The 19,414-nt window shown below is 38.7% G+C and overlaps 1 protein-coding gene across 4 annotated transcripts in view; it reads left to right on the top strand.

Moving 5' to 3' along the window:
- Window positions 1-19,414, top strand: part of LOC127575460 (tyrosine-protein kinase HCK-like) — a 61,552-nt gene that overhangs the window by 23,065 nt on the left and 19,073 nt on the right. For 3 of the 4 annotated variants that reach the window (XM_052025354.1, XM_052025357.1, XM_052025356.1), the window contains 7 exons: window positions 5,281-5,375; window positions 5,871-5,913; window positions 10,632-10,725; window positions 12,015-12,113; window positions 13,132-13,235; window positions 13,992-14,141; window positions 14,229-14,381. In XM_052025354.1, the coding sequence (XP_051881314.1) occupies window positions 5,281-5,375; window positions 5,871-5,913; window positions 10,632-10,725; window positions 12,015-12,113; window positions 13,132-13,235; window positions 13,992-14,141; window positions 14,229-14,381 (738 nt within the window). The remainder of the gene's footprint in view (window positions 1-5,280; window positions 5,376-5,870; window positions 5,914-10,631; window positions 10,726-12,014; window positions 12,114-13,131; window positions 13,236-13,991; window positions 14,142-14,228; window positions 14,382-19,414) is intronic. The other variant, XM_052025355.1, reaches the window with a different exon arrangement.

The following is a 19,414-nucleotide window of genomic DNA, read 5'->3' as shown; positions in this document are numbered from 1 at the left end:
TTGTTTTTGTAAATTTTATGATTTAAAGTAAACTTTAGTGATTAAAAAGAGATTACTTCTAATATCATAATTACAGCTAAGATTGACAGTAATTCAAAAAGTGGTAGTGGAGAAAGTGCACTTCTTTATTCATATCTCCGATACTGTCCTGAACTTGCACTAATGTTAGAGACACACCATTGATAATTGGTGAAAGGTACACTTTGCTTTATTTAAACATAGAAATGGTAAAAGCACTCACAACTTGCACAGTATACTGCTTGTTAAGACACGGGGTGGTTTGTCTCAGTCAAACCTGTAGCTTTCCTTTGTTCTCTGAATCCCAGACTCAGGGTTTGTCCTTTCTGAATCTTTGTTCTAGATTCTTACCACCATGCCATGTACTTGCATTGTCCCAGGGTTCAGTCCTGTTTCCAAGACCCACCTGTGTCCTATTCCTTTTGTTGTCATCCAATGAGATGTTTCATTAATAGTCCAGTATAGGTCCGACCCATTTAGTCCATTTTCATCCTGTCACCCCCGGACTGCTTGGTTGCTACAGCATCACCTGCATTTTCCACTTCACCCAAGGTATTGATACTGAGCCAATCAGGTACAGAGAAATGTGAAATTGAATCCTCCAGACAGTTCGTAATGGAACCTCATTCCCCTTTTGTTGTCCCTCTGTTCATCACTCCCATACCCTCCCCCATCTGGTTCCATCTATGCATCATCCCCTCCCCATGTAATTCCACCTATCACCTATTAGCCTCCTTTCCACCGCTCCCCTCTCCCCTTTGTACTGTTATATACTGGCAATCATTCCCGTTCCCTCTCAGTCCTGACATGAAACACCAATTTACACCTTTTCTCTCTACGGATGCTGCCTGACCTGCTGAGTTCTTCCAGTGTTCTGTTTTTTGTTCTGGATTCCGGTATCTGCAGTCTGTTTTGACCTCATTCCCCATGTGGATCCCATGACTAGGTCTCACCAAATAGGTGTTTCATTGTCTTAATTGAGGCATCTAATTATCTCATTACCATAGTAATAGCCAGCTCTTCCGCCCATCTTGGCCTTGGATGCCATGGGAGATGTCTTAAAGTGGATGCATTGTTTCTTATCCCACTTCAAACAGATGACCATTTCCCATCCAATTACCCTCTGACACCTTGAATCTTAGTAAAGTAAGTTAACTTCCAAACTCTTAGTGAAACTGAGAGAATATTACTTTGCAGTATAGTCCTTTATCTAATGCTGGGCTAGATTAATTTATCCTAGAGATTCACTCTTTCAGTTACATTGTTTTTTTAAACTTTCTCAGAGAATTTCATGAACCATTAACCATCCTTGTATGTGGCCACCTCCAAATATTGGTTCAAACTGAAAACACTATCCATTCTTCCATACTGGGATGGTTGTTTTTAACCCTTCGACTACTATATTGGGTATAGAAAAAACCCTGAGATTATTCTGTTATTGAGATGTAGCCGACAGGCTCCCTGTGTAGCATCTTGATGTTGCGATCAATTCAAACATTGTTCAAAAATAATTTGATCCACTCGACATTGCATGGAAGGGATATTTCTGCATCTAACGTGAATAGAATGAACTTAAATTTTCTTTGTTGACAATATAAATGCTGTTTTAAATATAAAAATCTTTTTAAGAGAAGTACGTTTCCAATTTATTTCCAATGGTACTTTAATATTTATAGCATGTAGTCTACTGCTACTGACTTGTCTGCAAAACAATCCTAAAAAATCCTTTTATTTGAAGCATTGCACAGATCTTGAGATTATAGCTAGTGCTATAATCAGTCAGTAACGTCAGTAACGTTTTGCAGACCCAGTTTTTATAAATTATTGATTTAATTTAGCTGCTCAGTTCCATCAGTATCACAACACCTGGGCATCTCATAATGGGCATCGAATTGACCCTATACACTGGGGACAGAATTCATCAAGTATTGCTCAGATATAAAAAATCTTACTTGTGTTCTTTGAAAAGTAATTATGTTAAGATTTGAAAAGCTAAGTATTGAATAGCTTCCATGTTTCCATTTGTTTAGTATTTTATGAAGTATATATAACAAAGGCTTACATTTATATGGTACCTCTATCACCATTTTCACTTAATAGGTAATGAATTGCTATTGCTGTGTAGTCACTGTTGTAATGTAGGAATTTTCAACCACTGAACATCAAACAATATATGCTGAGCTGTCTCTGAGTATCACTACATTGAGACAACCCAGGGGGATTATCAATCCTTTAGCCGCTGAATATTGTTTGCGCACAACTTTCAAAATATTTCGATCAATCATATACTGTCTGAGAAAATTGCATGTTCAATGACGATACTCATTCTGTTGGCTTTAAAATAAATTTTATTGTTGAGATTTTCTTCTAGCATTTCAATGCCTTTAGCTTATTCAGTTTATAACCAATCATGCCAGCTGCTCTTGTACTTGATAGAGATCTATGGAAAGTAAAGACCGATGGTTCTGCCTCTGCTTTTATTTTTTGATTGCTGTATGCTCTACTGGCACACCTGCAAAGACCAAATCTTATTCATCTCTGTTGTCAAGTTTGTAAATCTATTTTTTTAAATTTGTGTTCAGGACCTCTGTAAATCTACGTACATAGAACATAGAATATTACAGCACAGTAACAGGCCCTTCGGCCCATGATATCTGTGCGGAGCATGAGGCCAAATTAACCCAATCCCTTCTGCCTGCACATGATCCATATCGCTCCATCCCTGTATATTCATGTGCCTATCTAAAAGCCTTTTTAACGCCACTATCATATCTGCTTCCACTTCCACCCCTGGCAGCATGTTCTGGGCACCTACCACTCTCCGTGAAAAATCCTGCCCTGCACCTCCCCTTTAAACATTCCTCCTCACCTTAAAGCTATGCTCTCTAATATTCGACATTTATATCCTGAGAAAAAGATTCTGACTCTCCACCACATCTATGCCTCTCATAATTTTATAAACTTCTGTCAGGTCTCCCCTCAGCCTCCGAAGCTCCAGAGAAAACAATCCATATCTGTCCAATCTCTCCTTATAGCTAATATCCTCTAATCCAGGCAACATCGTGATAAACCTCTTCTGCACCCTCTCCAAAGCCTCCACATCCTTCCTGTAATGGGGCGATCAGAACCGCACGCAATACTCCAAGTGCGGCCTAACCAAAGTTTTATATAGCTGCATCATGACATTCTGACTTTCATACTCTATGCCCCTAGCAATGAAGGCAATCATGCCATATATCTCCTTTACAACTCCATCTACTTGCGTTGCCATTTTCAGGGAAGTATGGACTTGGACCCCAAGATCCCTCTGTACATCAGTGCTGTTAAGGGTCCTGTCTTTAACCATATACTTTCCCCTTACATTTGACCTCCCAAAGTGCAACACCTCACACTTGCCCAGATTAAACCCTATATGCCATTTCTCTGCCTATATTTGTAACCGATCTCTATCCTACTGTATTCCTTGTTGACTTTCTTCACTGTCCACAACTCCACCAATTACATAGACACATGTCATTCAAGGCTGCCATGCTGTGACCCTCCCTCCTTTGCCATGCAATAGTAAAACTTCTGTTCTGTGAAAACATTGACAGAACCACTGTTTAGATCCGTTTCACACATTTCTGGGGAAAGGGAGGGAGCCTCATATTTTTTGGATACATTTAGTGTTCTTTTATTTGTCTGAATTCTTCTTCTTCTCATTTTGAAATATTTCGAGTAAGTGTGGGACTTTAATAAGCCTGCCAAATTCTCTGAAGGACTTATAAATGAAACAATTTTGCTTTTATTAATAATGTTAGAGCTTATAGATGTGTATTGATGTGGTGATATTCTTACTGGTGCTGAGGAAGAAGGTCATAGGTTCAAATCCTTTCCCCAAAAATAATTGAGGCTGGCTGTTTCATACAATATTGAGGGAGTACTACACAGTACTACCCTATTTTCATATTGTTTCAGATATGGGCCATGGATCTCAGTGCACAAGCTTTCACCAAAATGGCTGACAGCACATTGTTGTTGTGGAATGTGTGAGGAAGAAATTCTCCACTTTCTGTACTGACGATGAACTTTTTTCAACAGCGAAACTTGGTTAGTTTCGATCTGAAATGATCTGATGAAAGGTTATACTTGAAAGTTAACCTATTTTGCTCTTTTAGACGGTAATGAAGTTGCTCCTTCTCCTGTAAATTTTGGATGCTGAACATTCACAACACTTTTAATGCAGGTTTTCTTGTAGTGATTTTTCCTTTCAAAACATGAAACACTAATATGAGAATTCCTCCTGTCAAATGAGAAATCAAGTCAACGTCTGTTAGTGCAAGGATGCTTGGTTTCCTAAAGAACTAGAAGAAAAGTTTACCGGATGTAAACTTTTCATTAAACTTTTCAGTACTTGTCATTTGATAAAAACAGTTACTTAAATGAATATTTTTTTTCAGGGAAGGGTATAAGGTTCAAATGATATCATGCGGAGCACAGTGAGCATTTTAAAGACACTAAGAACAAAACAGGAAACCAAATGGTCATATAGGCTGGCAAGAGTCTTTGTCAATACAGAGTGGTAGGTGTACTGGAAAGGGCTGCCAGGGAAGTGGTAGGAGCAGATACAACAGCAATGTTTAAGAGGCATTTAGACAGGCACATGAACAAGCAGGGAATGCAGGGGTATAGACCATGTGCAGGTAGATGGGATTAGTTTGGATTGGCATCATGGTCAGCACAGTCATGGTCTGTCCCTGCGCTGCACTGTTCTGTGTTCTATGTTCTATATTGAATGCATGTGCGTTAACAATTACCATTTTGGTGAAGACATGGGGATAACTTAATCAGGTGAAGAATCAGACTCTAGAAACAGGGAGAAAATTGAGGTAAAGGAAGAAGAATTGGGATTACACTACACTGACTAAAAATAGTGCATGCTGACCTGTTCAGTTTTGGTCTGTCACATAGCAGGAGTGCAGTGCCTTTGCCTGATTGTGACTCAATTTACCCGATATGAAAGATGACAAATTCATAGGTCTGATTCCGGTTTAACTCAGCCTTTGTGCTGTATTCAGAATGTAGTTTGGTTGATTTTCCACTCATTAAGTTCACTGTTGCAGATGGAATGTTGCCCAACGAAGTCTGCACTCAATGCACGAACAGAAAATAGATCACTTTGTTAAATGAAACAACCTGACCCATGATTAGAGGCAGACAGTTTGAGTTAATCCATCAAACATTTCTTTCCAGATCAATTAGTTCCTGCCTTTTTTTTTCCAGGAAGGATGGGCTGTGCTACAAGCACCAAACAGAGAACAAATAGTTTTACCCACCGGGACCTGATCAATGGGGCTCTCTTCGAAGCTGGGCAACAGGTTAGTCCATTCCCGTGAGTACAGCTGAAGGATACTCATACTTTCCTTTTACCTGGACATTTAAAACTGATTACTGAATTTTTAAAAAAATAGTAACAACAGAAATTGTGGAAGTGCACAGTAGGCTGGCCAACAAACATCTGAAAACAAAATAAAGATTAATTTGGACCATTGTGATGTGGAGTTAAATGTCAAAAATGCTTCATTGGCTGTAAAGGACTTTGTGATATTTTACTGATACAAAAAGTGCTGCATAAGTCCAAGTTCCTTTTCCTTCTGTGAACTAGGATATTCCCTACACATCCACTTTTCAGCATTAGATGCAAGATTTTAACTGTGATGGCTGCTTCTAGATTATTATGGGTTGCCCAGCATCTTTAAAACACCAGTCTTGATTTTCAGCTTCTCAAAGGGAATAACCAGGTTCATTTCTTTGCTGTGAAATTAGTTTACTGAAAAAGCTCATTCTCCTGAACCTGTTGACTTATTTTTTAGGGTCGTTTTGAAGATCAGGCGGCATCATTTGAACACTCTCAGGGTAAGCATTTCTTATGTTTTTCTTTCTCATGAGTACCTTTCTGTTCTCAAATATCTCATGATTGTGAACTCTTACCTTGACAAATAAACATTGTTTATAAGATTACAGTTTAAATTAGTTGTCAGTGTTTTTCCATACAAACTTATTGACCTTAAAGATATGAATACACCTTATACATATGTTAGATAGTTTCTTATTCCTATTACTTCTTTCCTTGGACTTTTTAACCTAAAAATTCTATTCCACTTCAGTTTTTCCTTCTGTTACCATCCACAACTTTCAAAACTTGAGCATTTGGCACTATTCACCATTTAGTATTTACTGAACCAACACTCAACAACCTATCTCACTTTCTCGCTCATCCTTTTGAAATTGGTGCTGTACAGCAAAATGAAGCTTGAGTTTGAGGAATGTGTATGACTGCATTTTTTGCATATTAGTAATGCTACATCCCATACTCTCTTCATTATCACTTAAAAAAAATAAAGCCCAATCATTTTATTGTACATTAATCTCCTAGATGCTCAATTCTAAAGAACTTCTCACACCTTCCAGTCTTTTTTTTCCCACGAAATATGCAACATTTTCATTACACCTTCTTGGCTTATCCAATTGTTTTTCCTACATGGGTCTTTCTTGCACTTTTGGCCTCACATAGATTTGACAATTTAACAATGAAACTTACTTTCATTTTAGAATCCAACCCAACCAACACTTATGGCATCAGGGGCCAAAGATTTGTGGGCTCACATTCCACTGTAAGTGTTGGGGATGTGTTTACTGATGATCTTGGTAGCATGTGGCCTCAGTGGGCAATCATTCCAACCCTGGCGAGTACCCATCTCAATAGGGTACATTGCACCCATCCTATTGTGAGCAGAAATGTTTTATGTCTGGGACATGGATCTTAAGATGGAAACTTTCTTTCCTACTAGGTTGGAAGTGCTTCAAGGATATCTTGCACAATCACTAGTTAGTGGCCTGGCTTGCATGGTCTTGGCTGTTGTACCAGCTGATGGTGTATGTGAAACCTGACTAGTTTGCAACTCCTCTACCTCCAGTTGTGTTCTGTCCTTGATGGTTGGGCGTTTTAGGGCCATAAATTCTTAAGATGTTCAACTATCACTGACGGAAAGTTTATGTTTCATTCATTTATATCTCTCTATGAAACTAAACGCATTTAGCTCGTGAAAAACTCAGCTGATCTGAAATTCCACCTAATGTTCTCTAACACAGATTACATAAAATTGTTTGCTAATATTTTCCTACAAATCTTTTGTAACTGATGAGACAATTTGCTGTTTTACATAGTGCATTTTTGCATATTTAATTGAATTAGAAAATGTAATGATATTAGAAGGTTAATAAATGAATGAAATCAATAATATGGCTATTTTTAAAGTAATTTTCAGTGATTTAAACTAGTTCATAAGTGGAGGACTGAACCTATTAAAAATACGTAATTTTTGTAATAAAGCCTTTGCAAAAAAGTGAGCAAGCACTGTGCTCAGCATAGTCTTGATATTGCCAGAGAGAACATGCCCTCACAATTCACTAGCACTACAATGAATCAAAATCTTTGGGCTGTGTGCAAATATAACAAATAAATTGTCGAAACAAGGAAATGTGTTAGTGGTCTGTGAGGAGATTTAACAATAAAGTCGATTTTACCAACACCATAAAAATACAGGAAAATTGCAGAATGCCATAGGTCTGCTTGGTGTGTAATGGCCATTGATATTGTTGTTATGTTAAAGTTTGTGGATTTTTATCTGGCACTTAAATGCTTAGAGATAAGGTGGGAGGGAATTGTTGGTTGCTGTGAGGCTGCATCATTTGTCCGCAGATTCTTGCTTCCATGTTTATTTTGCCAGCCTTTGGCTTTAGCTGGTTTGTTTTCTTTGCCTGATCGACTCTTAATAAAAACTGAAATGTAAGACGTAAAATATTTACCTTCATGGGATGAATCCCTTTGTAAGTCCTGAGATGTGCAAACCTGGAACCCACATTTCTGACTCTTGCCAGAAGTCATGGGCCAGGTGTTGGCTGTTAGTGAGTCCATATTGACCAAGGAGTGGCATGGCAAGGGAGCAGATACTGCAAGTACCTGGGAGCTGCACCCAGGGGCTTCTGTTACAACAAGGGTACACGCCACAATACTTTCAAACTGGCTTCAACTGGTTTCCCATTTCCTGTTTAACGGCCTATTGGCTAATGCTGTAGCCCCACCAATTGTGAAGCTGGTGACCCCCTTCCATTCTTGTCTTCCACTGTACTATGGGGGATATCCTGCACCAGGCCAGGATCTTATTTACTTGGGCTCCAATTAATGGAATTCCTTTGCAAAAAACAAACTGCTGGAGGCAGCATCTGTGGAGGCAAAGGGATGGTTGACATTTCAGGTCGAGACCCTGCATCAGGAGTGTAGAGGGAAGATAGCCAGTATAAAGTGGTGGGGGAGTGAGGCAGGGGCTGGCAGGTGATAGGTGGAACCAGGTGATGGGCCGATGGAGCCAGGTGTACGAGGGGGAGGGGTGGAGTTGGGAGACCGTGGGTGATAGAAATAGTGAAAAAAAAGAGAACAGAATGGAGCATATGGAGCCAGGTGGGAGGGGAGGGGAGGGTGGAGTTAGAAACAGAGGGTGGAAGATGATATGTGGAGACACAAGTGGCTGCAGATGTTTGAATTCGTTTGAACTGTGAAAATTGGCTGGCAGAGTATAGATGTCTGATGCATTTCGAATTCACTTTTCTCTGGTTCCCATCAGTCATATCTGGGCAAAAGGTTTGCAAATGATTACAGTATTTCAAACATGGGCAAAGCCACTTGTGGTAATATTGTTCATAACATTCACAAGTTCAGTTTGCCTAAGTCAAGTGTTCTCCACAAAACTGAATACACAGTCAGCTTGAAGTTGGATGAATCTACCACTTAATTTTTTTTTCAGGCAGGCTTTTCAGGGTGAACTAATTTTATTAGGAAATCACAGGTATATTTTCAGAGTTTATTCATATCAATAAAATGTTAATGTATTAAGAAATTAGTTAATGTGCATCAATTAAACTAAGAAATAATTTAATATGGCTATTTTAAAGTCATTTTCATTGATTTAAAATTAGTTTACAGGTGTAGGACGAAACATATTAAAAATGCATTATTTTTGTAATAACTGCTTTGCAAAAAAGTGAGCAAGCACTGTGCTCAGCATAGTCTTGATATTGCCATGGAGAACATGCCCTCGCAATTCACTAGCACTACAATCAATCAAAATCTTTGGGCTGTGTGCAAATTTAACAGATAAATTGTCAAAGTGAGGAAATTTGTTAACAGTCTGTGAGGAGAATTGACAATAAAATTAATTTTACCAGCACCACAAAAATACAGGTTGAAAGTATGGCTTTTCATCCTTCAGTTTAATGACATACCAGATTATCTGAATGTCAGCAGTACTTCTCTGATTAGTATTCTCCCTTTTTAAACTGAATGTTCAGTTCCTTTAAAATATTTTCAGAGATTACAAGTTTGACTTTTGTGACTGTTGCTTTTATTAATCTTAACACCATCAAGTTTTCACATTGTTGATCCAGATACATGTTTTCCACATCTAGAGTCCAATTTGTTAAAGATCTGAGGGATACAGAAAAAGGTTAAAAGCACAGGTGGGTTTGAGCTTTCCTTGAGCCAATGGTTCCACAGAGAACTTCTGGCTGCCTGCAGTCTACAACTCAGCATGTCTAGGGCTTTCCTGCATGTAAGTACAGGAGCTGTATGTACTTCACATGTAGCACCTCAGTTTTACACTGGGGATGGCTGGTATAACAGCCACAACTCCATACATTTGAATAGGGTTACTGACCCTTTGAAAAAAAATAAGAAGTTCACTTATTTTGCTTTATTTTCCTTTGTTTTAATGTTTTTAAAATATTTGCTCGCAATTTGAAGCATTTATAATGTTTTAAAAAATTCTATACTAAACATTGATTTAAATCTATTTGAACTGGTTTTTAATTGTGTCTGACCATCAGTGATAGTTACAAATAGTTCCCACAGCCTTTAATAGCTCTGTGCTGTCAAAGGCCTTCAAGTCATTCTGAAGTGGAGGCTTGGAATCTGAAGCCTGAAGCCTAGTTGCCTTCAGTGGCCTATTCTGCCTTGTAGGACACCTCTCGGGCAGCCCGTCTTATCCAGAACAGGTCAGTGCAGACAGGTGGGCCAGCACTGCGGGGCCCTGGATCCAGGACGATCTGGCCTAATAGAGCATTTATTGCCGACCCTGTTTCAACCAATGAATTAGCTGTTTCCTGAGGATGTATGATTCACATTAAAGAGACTACAGTTTACCAAATAAAGTCCATTCACACAGTAAAAAATCTGTTTTACTCAGCAAAGGAAACAGAAATTACAACTTTTCCCCAGAGAAGCAGGGTCATTTTTCAAGAAAACTGCAGTGAATGAAAGATAGTTATATATAAATTACTTCCCTAAAATCTGCCTTAGTGACTTACAGCAGTGTGGATACCAAGCATGATTGACAGTAACCAATCACTTTTCTGGCTGGCTGTGGCGCTGTTACCATAGGCAGCCAAACAATAAACTGCCTTTTTAATAAACTGGATACTAGATTTGCTAACCACAAGGTCGACTAATTTTTTAAACCCTCTATTTAACTGAAGGATAGTTATATATAAATTACTTTATATAATGGCTTTTCTTCCAGCAGCAAAGACATTTGTGGCTTTGCATGACTATGAACCAACAAGTGAACGCGATCTGGGATTTAAGAAAGGTGACCGACTTATTGTTATATCAGAGTAAGTAAATGCCAATTGCTCTTTCATATAATATAGAAACAACTGCTTCCAGATATGCACTTGGTACTAAAGTTATACTTCTTATTCACCTTTATTGACACTCGTTAAGCAGACTTAGTTATGGAAAATTCAAGCCTATGATAATGTCCTCAACCTCAGCTGCAAAAAGTGTGCATGAAGCCTTGTGCGGGCAGAACATGCCACAGTACAATTGTTGATTTCATAGTGGCCACCTTATATACACAAGGTTGATGCTGCTCTAATTCACTTAGTCAGCAGAGGGTATTCAGTTCTATTTATTTATTTATTTATTTATTTATTTATTTATTGTGAGATGTAGATGTTGCTGGCGATACAATTGCTTATTATCCATCCACTCAGAAGGCAGATATGAGTCAAGCATATTGGTGAGTCTGAAACCTCATAAAAAGAAGACCAGGTTAGAATAAGCGGTTTCCTTACTTGAAGAATATTAGTGAACTAGGTGGTCCAGTAGCATATTAGTGATCATTACTGATACTAGCTTTTTAATTCAAGTTCTATTTAATTACTTGAATTTAAACCCTCCAGCTGCTGTGGTAGGATTTGTTCTCATGTCCCTGGTCTAGGCCAATGGACCAAACCATTGGAAGCTAGTCTAGTAGCTTAATCCCCTGCTACTGTAATCACCAAGTTGTAGATGATAAAACTGTTCAAAGTTGAATTTTTGTCATTTGTTAAAGTGTAGATATTTTTAAAAATGTTTTATTTCTGTTAAGCCAATGATGCCTCATTTTGCCATATTTTAATACATTATTTCCTTATGCAGAATAAGTACCCAGAAAACCTAACAGCTGAGATAATAGATATAAAATTCTACACTGTGACTTGACTCAAAATAATACATGGAGGAAGGATGATCATTTTTGGGGCTGACTTAAGCATGCAATTTACATGAGGATGGATTTGCCTAGTGTGATGGATTTCACAAAACACAGAGCAGCTCATAACTCAGTCAAGTGGAAGAGAAAATGGCCTTATAAGGAGAATTTTGAATAACAGAGTTGAAGATTTAATGCTACAAATATAGCCTGGATCTGACATTAAAATGTTAGAGAATTGTGCTGGTGGGTTACTTTCACAAAGACACAACCAATTGCAGCAAGTCATCTGCAGTAAGTGGAGGAACAATGACAGCGCACAGTGATTATACAAACATTGATTCTATTGATGGATAATCTAATATTAACTAGGTCAGTATTTTCACAGTTGCTTTATAACTGACCATTTTTATAACATTTATTTTCCAGAAAGGGAGATTGGTGGAAGGCAAAATCCTTGGTTTCCGGCAAAGAAGGTTTTGTTCCCAGTAACTTCTTGGCAAGAATGGACACATTAGAAGTGGAAAAGTAAATAATTCAAATTTTATTAATGTTCTTATTCCAGACCTTTATTTTGTCATTTTTAGTTTTATGTCCTTATTTTGATTCCTGGGTCCAAAGTTAAAAAAATGCTCACTGCGAGTTTTTAAAATGCTATAATTAGAAAGTGTATGATTCCAACTGCTTCCAAAGCATTAACATCCTCCTGAAATAAGGAGACTAATGCTGTACACAGTAGTTCAGAAGTAGTCTTGTCAGTGTTCAATATAACTGAAGTGTAACCTCCCTCCTTTTGTATTCCCCCAGTAATCAATAACATCACTGTGTTAGCTTTCCTAATTACCTGCTGCACATGTACACTAACCTTTTGAAAAATGTGCACGGAGGGACCTGGATCCCTCTGCATGTCAGAGCTCTGCCATATTTCATCATTTAGGTAATATGCTTCTATATTTTAAAATTTTCCTGCCAGAATGGACAGTTTCACATTTCCCAAATTATACTCCTTTCACCAGATCTTCTCCTACTGCTTAATCTATTTATATCCCTTTATAACATCTTTATCTCATCTTCACAACTTACTTTCCGACCTACCTTTGTACTCCTTAATGCCTGTCATCCATGTTTTTTATATAAGTTGTACAAAGCTTTGGCACACCACTCATTGCATCTTGACAACCAGAAAAGACTGGTTTATGCCTACTCTCACCTCCTGTTAGCCAGACAAACTTCTGTCCACGCCAACATTTTACCTCCTACACCATGAGGTTTTATTTTCTGCAATGACCTTTGACATAGCACCTTTTCAAATGGATTCTGGCAAATGTCAAGATCAGGCTGTTCGTGACCTTTGTGAAAACTCCTATTGTCAGCAAAGAGCTGTGGTCTTTTAGCTTTGGGAGTCTTAATGCAAACCATTGTTAGCCTGAATTACATGTATGAATCCTGGCGAGGAACCTGAACATTTTCCATGCAGAATGTAGGCCATGACCCAACTGAGTCAAATTAAACACCTATTAATGGTTTCTTATTTACAAACTTTCAGTTGGTTCTTCAAAGGAATAAGCCGGAAGGATGCTGAGAGGCAATTGTTGGCTCCAGGCAATAAATTAGGAACTTTCCTAGTCCGTGAGAGTGAAACTAATAAAGGTTGGTCATTTAATAATCTGTTTTTGGAGATTAGCGGGTGACTCTTTAATGTGAGATTTACTTCAGAAGGAGTGCCACAAAGTCAACACCTATTTAATAGGCAGCAGCTGAAGAAGATAGTTTATGAATTCAGCCATACTAATATTATGCTGATTAGAAACTGAAATATAAACTAAAAATGCTTTAACTGCTTGAAAGTGAAAGATTTGCAATTGTTTTGGGTGGGATCATTTACTTGTCTGCTCTTCTATCTTTCCAGCATTGAGTTTATTTAGGATTTACAGAATGTTTCACAGAATAAAATTAAACTATCTGGTGATTTTTGTGATTATTAAATAAAAATACTTTTCAAGAGTTTTGGATTGGAGTTTTTAAGGTATTATGGGGAACTGAGCAATTTACAGCTTCTTCCTAACTGACAGAAACAAGTAGTCACAAAAGTAAGTTTTTAAGAATGTCAGTTAAGCCATCATTTTGCACAGTCAACCTTGCTTAAGTTGTAGAACCAAAGTTGATAGCTTGTTGGTTTGAAACACTCCAGTGACTTGAGCTTGTAATTCAGGTTGCTTGTGGAAAAGTTACAATATGCAAAATTGCAACATGATTTTAGTTCAAAAGTACTTACTGAAATGCTCTGGGTATCCTAAGCTGGCAGAGAGTGAAATATACTGTATGTGCAAGTTCTAGCTCTTTTAACTTCTAAAGCTCTGCTGCCTAACTGTGACCTTTAACTGTCTCTTTTACTGTTTTGTCTAGGTGCCTTTTCACTGTCTGTGAGGGACCGCGACTCTAAATATGGTGATATAGTGAAGCACTACAAGATTAGACTGCTTGATGACGGTGGTCATTATATCACACCCAGAGCCATGTTCCCCAATTTACAGAAATTGATTCAGTATTATTCAAGTAAGTACAAGCAGCATTAATGAAAGAATTCCATTCTAATCATGTTTGATTGTCTCAAATGTTTGCATATTTACGTTATGCCTTCAGAAAATTCAGATGGTCTATGCCAGCGACTGACTAAGCCATGCCCTATGCTGGCTCCTCGAAAGCCCTGGTGGCCGGATGAGTGGGAAATCCCAAGAGAAGCCCTGAAGTTGACAAGTAAACTAGGAGCTGGGCAGTTTGGGGAAGTTTGGATGGGTGAGTACTGAAATCAGAAAGATATATTGGTGACAAAACTTCAATTCCTGCACCATTTTCTAGTGTGGAATTGTGCTATTTTCAGACTCAGTAGATAGGAATCCCTCGGAGCTGCTCGCATTCCATTCTCCCAGCAGGAATCTTGCTGTAACTGGGTTGTAGCAATGCAACGAGAAAGATTGATAGAAGTGTTTTGACAATGGTGCTAGATGGGTGTACACCAGTCTTCACTGAGACTGGATCTGTTGTGGATCCATTGGTTAGGATCACAGCTTCAGAAAACCTGTGCGGCCTTTGGCCTGCTGAGAAAATGAGTGTTTGAGTATCAACGTCTCCAGTCCTTCAGAAAACTCATTGTCTGCTTCTGAGGCTTCGACTAACTCCCGCAGAGTCTCAAATCACTGGAGAGGTATCACCAAAGCTATCTGCACGAATCCTCCAAATCCACTGGCAGGATAAGCAAACCAACATCGGCATTCTCTCCCAGACCAACATCCCCATGACTGAGAGTTTAATTATTCTCAGCTCTGCTGGGCAGGCATGCCTGACACTAGATTTTCAAAGCAGACACTCTCTTCCAGGTTTTATCACTGGAAGAGATTACCAGATGGACACAGGAAAAGATTCAAGGATAGTCCTAAAACCTTCCTGAAGATGCACAATATCCCCACTCACTCCTGGGAATTCCTGGCCATGACTGCTCAAAGGAGCACTTAGGATGGTAGTGAGAATCTCATCCATCCATCAGAGTAGATGGAAACCCTGCATAAGTGGCAGGAGGAGCACACTATCACCCAGACCACCAAAACCTGCCCACTTTTCCAAGCACCTCCTACACCACCTCTGGCACAATCTGGTCCCCCATTGGTCTCATCAGTCACCTTGGAAGTCATTGAACCAGAGTTGGAAGCAAGTCATCCTTGATCTTTAGGGACCACCCCATGATAAAGATCACTGGATTAGAAAGGAGTCTAGTCTATAATATACGAACTGCATTCCCTTATTCCATTTAATCATCTCTGCTGGTCAATTAATTTTGGGGCATTTGAAATTTCCATGATTATTATTCTATGCCCTTCACTCACTTCTCCAATGTGACTTTTTTCCTTCTTATTCCTTCCACTATTAAACAGCCCATGTTCTGCTCCTATGATGTGATTGGTCCTTCATTAGCTTTTATCCTATCAACATCAGCCTATTTCTATTGTTTCAACAACTGCATTTATACTTCTACCACCATTAAGCTACCTGATGAAAAAATTAACTCATATTTAATATCAGTTCCTTTCACTTTAGTTTCCACTGTGTATTTACACTACTGCGCTGTCTTTTTATTCTCTGGTTATTTATACTTCTTATATCTTCCCTTAGTTTAGTCTGTTCTATATTATCTTCTTCCATTTACTTGCAGAAGTTTCATTTTTTTGCAGATTTGCACACTCCCATTTTACTATCCTAAATCTTTAGCCACTTCTAGTAAGATTAAGACTCACTTGATTCAGTTTTAACCTATTGCATTGGGGTATTATTTTTCTTGCACTGTACTGGTTTCAGAATCTTATGAAGAGAAACATCTCCAACCTGCACTGGTCCTTTATCCTTAAGAATCCTGATCTTTGTGTTTTGGTTCCAAATTGCACAAGGCTCAGGCAATAATTGGTATTGGTATTGGTATTGGTTTATTATTGTAACTTGTACCAAGGTACAGTGAAAAACTTGTCTTGCAAACCAATCATACAGGTCAATCATACATTACACAGTACAGTTACATTGAGTCAGTACAGAGTGCATTGCAGTAGTACAGGTAAAAACAATAACAGTACAGAGTAAAGTGGTACAGCTACAGAGAAAGTGCAGTGCAATAAGGTGCAAGGTCACAACAAGGTAGATCATGAGGTCATAGTCCATCTCATTGTATAAGGGAACTGTTCAATAGTCTTATCACAGTGGGATAGAAGTTGTCCTTAAGTCTGGTGGTATGTGCCCTCAGTCTCCTGTATCTTCTACCTGATGGAAGAGGAGAGAAGAAAGAACGTCCCGGGTGGGTTATTGGATTCCTTTTGGTTTATCTTAGAATTTCTGTAATTAACAATTTAGTTCAATTACTTTGAGCTGGAATGACCAAAGACAGAAACGTTTTCTGCAGATGTTGGAATTTGGGACAGTGTTATTTTACATAAACTCCCACAAACTGCATACAATACTGATACATAGACTGGCTTCAAATCTATTTGGTTTATTTAGATTGACTGCCTTTGATAAAAAAAATAACATGTTGCTTCCTGTTTGCTCAAGTATTTGGCTCATCTTCAGGGCTTAGTTTAACATCAATAGTGACCCACTTTAAGCCTGTTATACGCCCTTAGTCTTCCTGTTGAGATTGACTCTGGATCCTACCTTCTCGAGACAGGTTCTGATTCCTGAAGACTTGGGCTCATACGTTCAATGTTAAAAGTACTCATTAGAGACAATGCAGTCTGAGCTTTTACTTCACAAAACCCTTGGATTCTGCTAGCCTTTTTTAAGAATCCAGTGGTCTCAATTAACTTCTGTGGAACTGACCTGCTCATTATTGGAGTTCATCTTAAGGCAATATTGGTGGAGAGACTCTAGGAAATGCTTGCTGTTGATAATGTTGCTATTCTTTATGGCTGTTCTAATTAGGTGGCCAGTGCTGATTTTGTTTCATCCCAGTGAAAACATGATGGAGATGGAACAATTTTTGTCATGTAATTTACTGGTTATTTTTGAAATAGTTTGCTACCAATTTAGCTAGTGACTTCAGAGAGCAATAACTAAAATATGCAGCAGATTAAAAAAACAAGCAGAAGATGAGAAATATTTTTAATAAACCACTATTTGATCTATTTCTCACCACACAGACCAGAAGTATCCCAACAAATTTCACAACATACTGTATGTCAGTGATAATAAACCTGATTCTGATTCTAAAACCTTGTCCTTTCTTCTGCTGTGTTTTGACTGGGGTGTAGTGTAGGATGTCCTGCTCATGATTTGTACAATATTCAAAAACAAATAGGTGGAGTGATTCAAATTGGCAAAAACTTATAACTTTAATGTTACCAACTACATTAAATATGAGTGATATGAAAGAAAAGGTGACCAAGCAATTATCAGGTCAAGGGTTACAGTAGGAAGCTTATTTTACTACATGATGAGGTACATTCTATTTGCATTTTCTACTCAACCAACATACTTTCTTGGGGACAAATGGTTTTCAAGCAGCAGTTTTATCTAATAAATTTATATATTTGTCTCTAATATTCCCCTTTTCTTAACTGAAAGTTGCAAGACTTGTCCAATGTCGCAGTTCCCTGTGTCTGCAGCCCTCTGGTTGGTTTTCTGTTTAGCTGTTATTAACATGCAAGTTTGGACAAGAATTATCAGCAGCCATTCAGCTAACAGAGACATCAGTCCCGCCTTTCATGGACATCAGCATTTGGGCATCTTCAGTAGAGGTTCACAAGAAAGAGATCAGGAGTTAGAGCCCTGGCTGGTGGTTAAATGTAATTTCATGCTACAGAGTTCTGAGGCACCCAGCTTCGTATCAGCTGCTGCCATTCTGCTGAGAATAGCGACTCTGTACAGCAATAAATTGATTCTAGGATACTTCTGGTCTGTGTGGTGAGAAATAGATCAAATGGTGGATTCTTTTCACATCCTGCATTTTCTTTTCCTTTTATCACTGTACATCTATCTCTTTTTCTGAGGGTGCTCATTCTTTGCTTGCCAGTATCTTCCCCCAAGTAGCCATGATTTGAATAAGTGTACGATCATAAGAGGTCTTTAGCCAAGCTCCTGCTTTATCCAGTGTCCACACTTATACATTCAGTACTCACTGACTAGGAGTGAGGACATTAGTTGACTGATCCTCTCTGGGGCTCTGCAGCCATTCAGCTTCCTGCTGATGCACAGGTCAAATCAGTTAACACGGCACCTATCTTTGTGGCACATCTTGCAAAAGTTAAACTCATGGAGCCTTTAAACTGTCCAAGCCTTTCAGATGATGCATATATTAAACTCTGGAATACTCTTCCTCCATCTGTAAAGCAATCCTGAAATCTACCACTTTAACCAAGCATCTGCTCACCTGTCCTAAAAGCCTCCTTTGGCTCTTGTGCTAATATTTGTCTGATGACGTTTTTGTTTAGCGTCTTGGGACATTTTACTGTGTTACTAATTGTTACTAATACCTTCATTTGACCTAATGAAATTTTAGTTCTTGGGCTGACTAATGCAGGAGAAAATGAACCAGACCTCTGGTCAGTAAGTTCGTGTAGCTCCACTGACATCTCATCTTTCATTTTCCTCCATAATCAATGCTTAATACAGGTGGTGTCTCATCTCATTGAATATATCTTTTTGATGCTGGCAACAGGCAGAGTGTGTGATGCCAGATCACATGAAGAGTGCGTTTGTCTCTGACAGTGGGCACTGTGGCTGGTCTTGACCTACACTGCTGATGGTTTGCAACCTATTTGGCCCCAAAGAATGCCCCAACATACCAAATCCACTGGGGATGGAACCTTGCTGCTTCTCTGACCAGGACAAAAACAGCATCCAAATTTTTTTTCCCAAAAACCTTGTCAATTTGTGGAACAATTGAAAATGGTAGAAGAGGTAATTGTAGGCAGCAGATAATAGTTTTGATTAAACTTTCAGATGAATGATGGATCAACTTATCCTTCAGCAAATGATGGAGGTCATTCCATCAAATCACACTTGTGGCTGGGAAGTAGCAGCTGCTGGGAGTACTCACTGACACTTCAGGAGTGCTCGTCCCTGAATGTTCTCTTGTGATTTCCCCGCTGTTAAGAGGCTTTCTACAAGGGTCATGGTACTGGAAACTGACCAGAAAGGGAAGATGGAAGGCGTATAACCATAAGGACGTAGGCAGATGCAGAAGTGTCTAAAACAATATTGCCGAGAAACTCATACCAAGTCAGTGGTGCTTAGCACTAGTCACGTCAGTACATTGTAGTCTGCCTTTGAAATTCATTCCGTAGTCAATG

The sequence above is a fragment of the Pristis pectinata genome, chromosome 10 (assembly GCF_009764475.1).
Source record: "Pristis pectinata isolate sPriPec2 chromosome 10, sPriPec2.1.pri, whole genome shotgun sequence".
NCBI lineage: Eukaryota > Metazoa > Chordata > Chondrichthyes > Rhinopristiformes > Pristidae > Pristis > Pristis pectinata.
Note: the sequence above shows the minus strand (reverse complement) of the source record. Positions and strands in the feature narration are given on the sequence as shown.